At 36.5% G+C, this 11947-nt stretch overlaps 2 protein-coding genes across 2 annotated transcripts; both read left to right on the top strand.

Annotated features, from left to right (window-relative positions):
* The first annotated feature begins 1900 nt into the window (after positions 1–1900).
* Positions 1901–7844, top strand: LOC136238797 (uncharacterized). The gene is made up of 3 exons (XM_066029394.1): positions 1901–3134; positions 3184–3264; positions 7712–7844. The coding sequence occupies exons 1-3, from the start codon at positions 2079–2081 to the stop codon at positions 7763–7765; spliced, it is 1191 nt and encodes a 396-aa protein (XP_065885466.1). The 5' UTR covers positions 1901–2078; the 3' UTR covers positions 7766–7844.
* On the top strand, positions 7793–8707 carry LOC136237781 (uncharacterized). The gene has a single exon (XM_066027994.1). It carries the CDS (start codon positions 7793–7795, stop codon positions 8705–8707), a length of 915 nt encoding a protein of 304 aa, XP_065884066.1.
* Positions 8708–11947: the final 3240 nt, after the last annotated feature.

Here is an 11947-nt window from a genome sequence, read left to right as displayed (position 1 = left end):
ATATCCCCAACTGTTTGTTTGACTTTTTAATAGTAGTGTCGTCAATGTATGTAGTAATTTAATATCCATTTGTTTTCATGCTTGTATCGCAATCCGCACAACTCATGCACTATATGCTGCTCTACTACAACCTCTTTATGCTATAAAGGACAGTACAGTTCCTATAGTCCTCTACCAATACAGTTTTGCCTCTGAAAAAGGACACTCCTTATAACAGCAAAATCAGCTGATCCCAGAATGTCCATATTATAGATATGATTGCATTCACCTTTTCATAACTTCAGTGGGAAAATAAAAATTAAGTTTTTTACATATGCAGTGGAGCCTCAGCTCAAGTGCATGGAAAAGTATGCATGTAGGCACTACACATGCAAAATTTTGTACTAACTAGCATAATTATAATCTGGCCTTGCATATATTGACCATTGCTTTTGAACTTTACTTCTTCAAGTGCATATCTAATTATATTTATGAGAGTATAAGTAATACTCTCAACACCTCGCAATTGAGTTAGCTAAGTTATAACTTTGGTTGCATGTGATTGTAAGTAGATACTCATCCAGGCATACATTATTATAGCGACCTGTGAAATCCTGCTGTTCCCTTAAGCCATGACTTGATGATATCTATTATCAACCTTAGCAATTGTTTTATTGCAAATCTGTAACACGTACCTGATCACTTGCATAATTATTAGGTCTGGACCACTGTATGTCCAATCTAAGGCTAGGGTCAGCAAAAGAATGTATATTTGTGTAAATCGCCTAAATGATTGAAGAAATATAATTATATGCTACTGTAGAAAGATGTCGTGGTGGTTAGAGGCACGGGGCTTACCATCTCAGATAATGCAAAAATGATCCAATCTGCCTCTACAGACAGTAAGAACTAGATATCCGCATGGTGCAACGCTTCTGAACACAGAATTCCTGATTTACCAAGCATCAGCCCATCGCCTAATGTAGCTATCAAGATTATTATGGAGCATCTTGTGATCTTCAGCTGGTGAGTGAATAAGGTAATAAATTAAACAATTGTCAGCAAAAAGGCTTAACTAGTGATGGATATCTTAGTCAGTTAATATATATGTATATACATTAAATGAACAAGAAGACTATCAGAGTCACTGCACCAAGCACCTGGTACTCATCCTGGTATCTACACCTGTATACTGCAACCTGAAGGTGAATAGCTACCATCAATGATATGATTATCACTTAGTTCAATCCTACCATCTAAATAAGAGACTAATTCACTTGATGGATAGCATTGAAGTACATTGTTGCCAGTAGACAGTAAGGTATATGTAAGTGTTATATGGAGCACTTAAGGAGACTGCATTGCTACAAACGCTGTGTGGAACTTCCTGACATTTGAATTCAGCTAATTATGGGACAGACATCCTCATTAACACTGATTCAATTTGCATAGCTATAGCTACTAGTATTAACAGACTCCTAGCTGACTATAAGGCCACTCCAGTTGGTAATTATGTTTCTGGTCCACCGCCCGCATCCTTTTTTGGAGATTGTGAAATTTCAGAAATACATGGGGAAATGCCCACATCAGATTTTTTTAAAAAGTCAGATTTCAGAAAAAAATATTGGGCTGCAACAATGGTGCTAAATCAAACTCCTAATATATATATAAGTATTATAATTTGCCTTTTATTAGTGAAAACCTGTAAGAAATGGGCATAGTGCATAGTACAGATCATTATACTCTAATAGAACAGTCAGTATATCACAAAAATGCTCTAACTGAGCAGTCACTTCATTGTTGCTGAATTCCGCCCCCGCATGTAAACTTCAAATGACCAGAAACAAATTGGAGTGGCCTGATAATAGATCAAGTTATCAAAGTGTCCCATAATGCTGTTAAGTAGGTTTTGCGCCAGGTTTTGTGTATCCGGCCTTCTGAACTGATCAGCAATCCTTAGATTATGGCCGGAACCCCTTTTATTATCTATGATGAAGGGCATACAATAAGCGCCTATACACTCCGTATTTAACAAGCGCCGTTCAAAGACAACTAGGAGTGAGTACGAGTCAACGAAAGACTACTTAGTATTGTGGAGGATGGCTTCCCGTGAAAACTTTGAAGGCCTAATTCTGATGGGAGTAACGCCACTTCATGATCGTGACGAACTGGGACGCGGGGCCTACGGGAGAGTGTACGCAGTAAACTACCATGGAACGATCTGTGCCGCCAAAGAGATTCATTCCATTCTGGTAGAAGGGGTCGGGCAAGCAGAAATGCAGCGAACAGTCGAGACATTTTTGAGGGAGTGTAGACAGTGTAGTAAATTACGTCATCCAAACGTCATCCAATTTCTAGGCGTTTATTATCCCTCGAATACCGGTGGTATGCGGGCTGGAAGGATGCCACTACCGGTAATGGTTATGGAGATGATGGCGGAAAGTTTGAGCTCACTTGTGGAAAAACATGAAAAAATTCCTGTACATTTAAAATTTTCAATTGTTCATGATGTCTCCCTTGGTTTGTGTTACCTCCACAATCATGATCCACCCATTGTCCATCGAGACCTCTCCCCTAACAACATCTTATTGACAGCACATTATATGGCAAAGATCAGTGACCTTGGTGTGGCCAAAGTGATAAGGTCTAATAGCAGAAGGACAATGACAAAAGCCCCTGGTACTATAGATTTCATGCCACCTGAAAGTCTCTCCAATACTCCAGTCTATGGCCCTCCCATGGATGTATTTTCTTTTGCTGGAATAGTTCTCCACACGTTTAACCAACAATGGCCACATCCATCTGACCAAATACAATTTGATCCCATGACCAGAAAAATGTTGGCTTTAACTGAAGTTGAACGTCGTCAGGAGTACCTAGATAAGATGATAGAAGAGGCTGCAGTGTTAAGGCCATTGGTGGAAGAGTGTTTGGATTATGATCCTGCTGTAAGGCCAACCATCACAGCTGTCTGTGAGAGGATCCAAGTGAGCAAGGAGGTCTACACAAATGAGTTCCCACAAGATATAATCACTCTGCACCAACAAATGGAGCAATTGAGAAGTGAAAATGAGCAACTGAGGAATGAGAATGTGCAGAAAGATGGAATAATTAATGAAAAGGATAACGAATATGACCGATTGAAAGAACAGCTGGTGAGTACAATTATCAAAGATGATATTGTTATCTTAGTCCTCCATAAAGAGTGCATCAATGCAACAGGCAGCCTGTCAATTTAACAGAGTGACATTAGGAGGAGAAATGCCAATACCCAATTTGAAAATAGTGAGTAAATGTTATGATTTATTTTTATGTATCCATCTGTGTGCTATAAACTTGATACTAAAACCTTTGTATGCCCAGAATATATAGTGGTTATAAGTGAACTGTGCTGACTTTTCACTGTTGGTATGTTAAATGTCATGTAGGAACTGAAACAGTGATCTCAATTCTTATAGTACCTACATGTGATACCATATCTCAGTATGTAGAGGTGTGCACCAAAAGATAATGTTAAATGTACCAGCTGCTGGATTCAACCCACAACCTTGAACGCAAGGGGAGTGTTCTTATTAAAAGCATTGAACGGCTTGCCCTGTGGTCAAGTTTAAAGCGTGTAATAACTTGTACTAATATGGGCAGATGATTAGCGCTTTATATAAATGTGTCAGATATATAATATACTACAGTACTATAAAATAATTCCTACACTCCCATTCCCTATAATACTTCCCTACGACCTATACAGCTGTACCTATTGTCATCTCCCAGCTTCCTTAAAGCAGTCAAGTCAGCTACTACGCACGTTTATTGTAATTGCAAACACTTAGCTAATCCAAAGAGAAAGTTGTTTTGAAACAGGTATAGTCTGTTCATGTTCACCTGAGCTCTCGTTTCTTGTTAATAACTCTTGTTACATGGGCCAACTGCCCAAAAAACATTTAGTAGTGCTGTGAAGCCTTTAAATGTTGGAACTGTTAATCAAAAGAAAGTGACATGGTACCATAACTCTGTTCTTCAGGTCTTTGTCATTGGGTTTAAGGGAGATCTATCATCTTGCAAGCTTTATGCTGATCTCCCTGGCTATCATGTAAGTGTTGTCCATTAAGTACTATTCCACCTAAACTCTCTTCGTCTCTCAATAGACCAGATTTGGTAATGATATCAATGCCATCATTAAATATTTTCGTTTGATTTAACTGTCAGTTGTTACCAATACTAAGCACCATCTACTGCTAACAGCAGAAACTAGATCGCTATAGCTCATTATTATTGGACCTTCAATACTGGCCTGTATGCCCAGCTTGTTATTAGTTGCTTAGGACATTTTACACCTGCAACGCTGACCAACATATCTCATGCATGCAAATTACCATCCAGAGCTATTAAGGTATTGTTTGATCAAACTGCCAGAATTTCAATATCCTGCTCATACAGAATTTTCAATGCTCATGCTCCTCAGAACTGTGGGATCTGACAGATCTATTAAACTAATTAATTTAACTAATAATTGATATGTGTGTGTGTTTCTTTTTTGTATGTGTGTGTTTACCTTGCCAGGGCTCCAGCTGCTTTAGAGCTTCTTGGTACCCCTGCAGCTAGGCCCTTTATTTATTTCCTGTACATTTGTCTGAAATCATAAGATGTAAATATTAATCATAAATCATCATTTGATATGGGCAAGAAAAAGTGAGTTATGAGGCTTTAAAAATATCCCATACATTTAGTATATAGGTGGGCAAGTATGTTTGCAACACGAAAACATGCTTGTTCCAGTACAAAACCATTGAGAGTGAACACATTTTCAACTCTTTGATATTACTGTATTTGGTGGCAGCTCAGGTGAACGCAAACTGAGGTACACTACTCAGTAAGTGAATAAAGTTACATACAGTGAGAGGAAAAAGGTAGCTTGAAAGTGTAAGAAAAGTTGCAGCCAAAGCAGTTGCTAAAGCAATAAAGTATTGTACCAGTACCATCAAGGAATCAAACCCATATCTCACGCTTATAATCAGTTCTAGGCTTAGGCCAATTATACTTTGAAAATTGTCTATTATGCTTTTGAGCAGTGCTCAAAAATCCAGCCTATTATGCTCAAAATTATGCTCTCAAAATCAAGATTATGCTTGAGAGCTGACTGTTTTATTAGAGTATATCTGTATTTCCTGACTGCTGTATTAGAGTAAGTGACTGCTGTATTAGAGCATTTCGATCTTATTTCCATATAGTGTGAATAATCAGTCAAGAAACATAACACTGCAAGGATTTTGATATGAAATGCAGTAATAATGTACAGTGTGTTCATATTGTGCAGTATTTTTGGTGTGCGCATTGCATGTTTTAATTAAAATTCTTGAAAATCATCCTATTGTGCTGGCATAATGCTTGATGGTTTTGCTAGCCTATTACGCTCAAAATTATGCCAGCATAATTGGCGCAAAATTTATTCAGTTCACCTGGATATCTGCCAAAGACAGTCTTTAGAGGTCCACTCCCAATGGTTTTGTACTGGAACAAGCATGTTTTCATGTTGTAAACATGTTTGCACCCTGAATCATCCCTACTAAATGTATGGGATACTTCAAAGCCTCATCAAAGGCTTTTTGATAAACAGCTCTGGAATTTAAAGGGTATTTAAAGGGCTTCACAGTGTTTGGGAAGCTGGCCTATACATAACAAAGTTAAGGGCTCAGGTGAACGGACTATAGAAAGCACTCACTGTTACCACTAAGTTATCAAACGGTACAGTAGTACCGTATAAGTAGGGATTGTGGTGAAAATTTCACACTCCACCCAAAATTCTGCCCTTAAAAATGATCCTACAGACATTTCACATGACAAAAATCACCTTTACGGAAACAGTACTAGTCCATATAATATATAAAACAGCATTAAACATAATAATATAACAAAACACTTACAGGTGGCTGGGTATAGAATTTTTAAAAATCACCAAAATTTGAATTTTAGTCTCACTTCCTCACTACCTCACTCACTGACCACAGTCGCGAAGCTAGAAGCCATATGAAGCAGTGCATAGTAGGCTTGTTGTAATTACCCACCGAAAGTAATCAGTACAATTACAATTACTTTTTGAAGCCAATCTAATGATTACAATTACAATTGCTTCAGTATGTAAAATAATGATTAATAATTACAATTACGTTTCAATTACTACTGTACATTGGGGTACAACAATAACTTACAATTCTCCAGCGTTAATCTTAAGGTATATTAACTGTTCACACTTCAAGGTAGTAGTCTACATCTATTCGGTCTGAGCAAATGCTGCTGGAACTCCCAGCTATTATTTGCTATTGTACTTAAAATGGGGTATTTATTTGCTTTTATCATAAAGGGCTTTCATCTGTTGTAAACTTTAGATACGTTTAAATTCTTTCTCTACTATTGAACATTATGTACCCCATAGGTATCCCATACTGTACAGTATGTGGTCAACAAATACTTGCCTATAATTTCAATAATTTACTGCAGCTGCATGGGCCACATATCATACACATGGGATTGTGTACATAGTCACTAGTCAAGTTATGGAGTAGTACTTTTATATAGCATAAACTTTGTTTCCTTACATTTAATTATTGACTGAACAGCTAATTACAATTACCATTACTTTTATGCTCAGTAAGCAATTACAATTACAATTACTTGAAAATTGTTAATGATTAGTAATTAATTACGATTACAATAAGCCTGGTGCATAGCGCATCATTTTACGCCACAATAACAAACTCACCAGTGGGATGTGCTTTTTTGGGTTCCGACAAGTGTAGGCTCTCTGTGCCTTGTCTTTTCTTTTATCATCAATCAGGCTGCTTGTATTCTTCATCCAACGAAACCATACCGAGGCATTAATTTTCTGTATCAACACTTTCTTTCAGCAACATATATAGATGCCATAGAATTATTTCCTCAGAGCTGGATTTTAGAAGTGCTTCACTTCTGGCACTACTATAAGACTAGATACACTGTGTGTGCAAGTTCGCAATTGGGATCCCGTTCGCGATAGGTTCGTGACCTGCCCATCAATTAAAAATCTAGGTGGACTACTAGTGATAGAGTACAAAGACCACACCTCTCAACAATCTAGCTGTTTACTTAATAGCAAGCAAAATGACCTCACCCCTTATTGGTCTAGCTAGCTGCACACTTCTTGGCTACTCAAGATATACTCTAATACAACATTCACTCTAATACAACAGTCATGTGTAATATTCTAATAGAACAGTCACAAATTACATTGTAGCTAGTTGTACTACAACAAAACTAAACAAATTAGTACTTTAAAAATTGTAAATTTAAAAATGAAGTAGGGATCTATGCAACAAAAAGTAGTGAAACAAGAGATAAATGATGGTTTTACAGCATAGCTCAGTGGGAAAGTCCCTAATTTGGCAAATAATTGTCATAGCTAATGTGCCAAAGTAGGGACTTTCCCACCGAGCTATGCTGTAATACCATCATTCATCTCTTGTTTCACTACTTTTTGTTGCATAGATCCTTACTTCATTTTTAAATTTACAATTTTTTAAAATAATACTTGTATATCACACTGCTTATAAAGGCATGAGTATGTTGATTGGATTGCACAGTTCACCATGTGGTTTACATAAAACATATTTCATTGTAGTTACTAGTAGTACCTCTATATAATTAAGAGAGAGAGAGTTGACATGAATTCATTTAATCTTGATTTGCATTGTCCATGTAGGAGGCACCTCCATTAATACCAGCACTTACCAGTGACAGGTACCACATAAAATGATCTCAGCTGGCCAGTCTTCCTGCTCCAATGTGTGATGCACGTATTGTAGTACAAGACAAAAAGCTTTATGTTGCTGGTGGGACTAGTCCAGTTAATGATGCTATACATTTAGTGTATGTTTATGATATCAACACTGATTTCTGGGGTCAATTGCCTCCGCCTGGCCATTATAATGGTGTTCCACAGATCATCGGTGGCAAGCTAGCTATTATTGGTGGATGTCTGTCTGCTACAGGTGCTATTACTAATAAAGTTTCAACTTTTGATGAAACCAGTCAAACTTGGACGTCTTACTATCCTGATCTTCTTTCAGTAAGGAATAAACCAGGGGTAGTTATTCACCTGGAGCATGTCATTGTTGCAGGAGGAGTAAAGAAGATTGATTCATTAGCAATACATAATGACATCGAAGTACTTGATTGGACACAGAACGTTCAATGGAAAATGGTTTCTATTCATCTGCCAGTTCCAATGTTTGGATTTAGACCCATCATTGCTGAAAATTGCTTAGTAATAGTAGGGTATGCTGATGCTGACCTTTATCGGGAAAAAATTGCATACAAAATTCCAGTCACTTATATCACAAGGTCAAATGATCTGGAGGAAAGCAGTATTGCACCTGTTAAATGGATTACACTGACTGCTGCTACACACTGGTATGCTAACCTAGTTCCCAACTCATATCCACCAGTGGTAGTTGGTGGACATGATCAGAATGGTTCAATGCCAACAGCCGATATTCAGATTTATGAAGATTCAAGCAAGTCATGGAGGAATATTGCATTATTATCATCTGCTAAGACTAGACTAGGTATAGCAGCTGTCAATGATAGTGCCATTATAGTCCTGGGTGGATGTACTAAAAGCAATAGTCCTGCTAATGTTAAATCATCCAGTCTATCTACAGTGGAACTTGGACAAGCTCAAATAAATAAACACTGAGTACTATGGAAGTTGCATATAACATGAATTTCTTAAACTTTTGTGCACCAGCTATAGCTCGAAGTATACAGGTATATGTTGTACCATTTAATAAACATTTACTTCACTTAACATTTGCTTAAATTTGTATTTCTATATAATCATAAGGTGTATACCTATTCAAATTTGTCCTTTGTGTGGCAACCAATAGCAATAGCTATGTACTGAATATAGAGAAATTGTAAAAAAATATTGTGGTTGGTCTTCAATCATGAAAATGGTTTTGTTTGAAAATATCTAAAATCACAAAATTTTCTTGACCTGTGGTAGTCAACAATGTGGGTAAAAGTTTTGAGCAGTCATTGATCAAAGTATAATCAACAGCTATATCAATACAGGTGCAAGCACCATTTAGTTGATTTCCAAAGTAATAGAAAGTTATTGCACTTAATTCTTGACTAGAATCGACTGTCATGCAAAGTCCACACACCACTGGCATGGATATTAATAATGCATCATGCCAAAATGTTAATGCAAGGTATAAACACTCAATGCCTCCTGTAGCAATAAAACAGCAATTTGACCAATGTACCCAGTGAAGTCTCCAAAATTGGGTCACATAATATAGCTACTGAAGACCCAATAACAAAAGAAGAAAAATGGTCTGGCTGCATGAGACTATATTAGGTTATTACACAGCAAAAATAGTGTTCCAATACTATATATTCTAATCCCGTCTTTATTCAGTATTGGAACAACTATTTTTAAAAACTCCTTATAACTAGACAAAACGAACATTAAATCTATAAATGACTCTAATGTTATTCACTATTGGGGGCTGTGATCTGTTTTTGTTTGAGCCAAGGTAGAATATTTGGACTATTAGTTCCAACACCTAAACATAGACGGAATAAATACAGTCAGTATTTGTGTATGAATTATGCTGTGTTAGATTAGATAATTGTGTAGATTAATTGAGTATTAGATTGTTTTTCCCATATACTTCATAGAAGTCCAGTTTCATATTTAATTGGCAACAGCGGACACAGTTACTTCTAATAATACACTGCCATTACTGCATTAAAATTAATAATAAAGGAAAACAGTTAATTAGATGCAATATAATTGTTAGGGAACAGAATTAACTCAGAACTACTATGCTGAACTCTTGATAATGTTAGCTAGATTTTATATTAGTAGTAAAATGTTCAATAAGGTTCCACACAAGAAACTAAGTATTAACTGGACACAGCTAGGGCTCCACTTTACATGGATAAAAGACCTTTTAGCTGACAGCAACAAGTAACTCTATAGATGGTTACCATGTCACCTCTGGGGCTCCCCAATGAACTGCTCTTATGCTACAAATTTACTAGAGAAGGTCTCCTAGCTGAAACTGTTGATGATGTATTATTGTAACTGCATGTTATTGAATCTGAACAGGAAATTGCAATTTAAAATGTTTACATTGCAAGAATGAGAAGAATATATAGTGGCAGATGAAGTGCAAGCTAATCCAATCATTTATAGATACACAGTTCATCATAAAAATATCCATAATGTATATATAAGTAACAATGGATAATCTGAGTGCCGTGAACCAGGTTTATGACAGGAGCTTTAGCTTATTGGACCCTTCTATACTGTTTAGTCCTCACATAATATTCTTAGTGTCCTTCCACATTTGCTGACTAGATATCGTCTGTTGCAAATACAAACTTGCATTGTTTTCATTACCATGCAGTGGTGGCCTGAACATATCCTTTTACGTGCGTTTATGTCCACTATGTACGTATATTATATTACATGTTGCATTGTATATTATAATTTTGTTGTTGTTTTAGCTATGTATTGTGTTATATTATTTCGTTGTATTATTATTATTATTATTAGCATAATGGATACACGTACAAGAGTACAATAAAATGTTATTAGGCTGTAAGCCTTTGTTCATATCCATGGCCAGTACTGTCCCAGTACTTGTCAAGCTTTGCCTTGAAGGATGCAACAGTGTTTGTGGAAACTATTTCCTTAGGTAGATTGTTCCAATGATTGATAACTTGTTGAGTAAAGAAATTAGATCGGACATTCAATCTGGAGTGTGGTTTAAACAACTCCATGTGATGGCCTCTCGTGTTGGTACTAACAGCTGGTGAAAAAATTCATTGGGGTTGACGTTATAAAAACCATTCAGAATTTTAAAGACTTCAATAAGGTTGCCACGTTGTCGATGACGAAACAAGGTATACATACCCAAGGACTTTAATCTCTGACCATAAGACAAGTTTCCAATGCCTCTAATCAACCTTGTAGCTCGCACCTGCATTTTCTCTAAAACGTCAATATCTTTAGCATAAGGACTCCAAATAGCTGAACAATATTCCAGATGAGGCCTTACATATGTTTTATACAAAAAGGTGAACAAATCCTTTGAAGCTGCAGCCTTACAACAGTGCAAAGATGGCTTCAAGTTACTAGATATCCATACTCCAAGGTCCTTTTCATGATCAACTTCAGGCAACTGAACAAATTCTCCAGAATTATTATCCCACAGTACATATTCACTAGCAATTGATGAATGACGTATGCGCATAACTTTACATTTCAGCAAGTTCAGTTTCAGTAACCATATTTGACACCAATCCTGTATACTGTTAAGGTCAGCCTGTAGTTGTTGGGAGTCTTCCAATGATTTAGTGATGGCATAATTAGCTTTAGTATCATATGCGAAGAAGCTCAAATTGGTATGGACAATGTTGGGAATATCATTAATATACAATGTAAATAGTAATGGCCACCTTACCACATATGCCATAACTAGTCAACTTTTGGAGTAGTCTCTGATGTCAGTGATGTGGCATTGAATCAAATGCTTTACTGAAGTCAAGGTAAGCAATATCGACACTATAGCCCTGGTCAACTGCAGAAGTCTAATCCTCAAGAGTTGTCAAGATTGGTAAAACAAGATTTCTTTTTAATAAAAGCATGCTGGCATGTGCACTTTGTAATGACCTTACTGTCATCCAGAAACTTCATTATTTTAGTTATAATCAAAGTTTCTAAAATCTTTATCACCTGTTGTATGCATGTTGTTCATTCTCACAGGGAGTTTAAATTAAAAATCAATCAATTTAGTTATGAGACATCGTCAAACTGTTGTGCAATGATTTTCGCATATTATAGTGTTGTATGTATGTGTATATATGGTAACTAGGTATGTATGTATGTATGTATGTATGTATGTATGTATGTATGTATGTA

Source organism: Dysidea avara, chromosome 11 (assembly GCF_963678975.1).
Source record: "Dysidea avara chromosome 11, odDysAvar1.4, whole genome shotgun sequence".
Taxonomy (NCBI): Eukaryota; Metazoa; Porifera; class Demospongiae; order Dictyoceratida; family Dysideidae; genus Dysidea; species Dysidea avara.
Note: the sequence above shows the minus strand (reverse complement) of the source record. Positions and strands in the feature narration are given on the sequence as shown.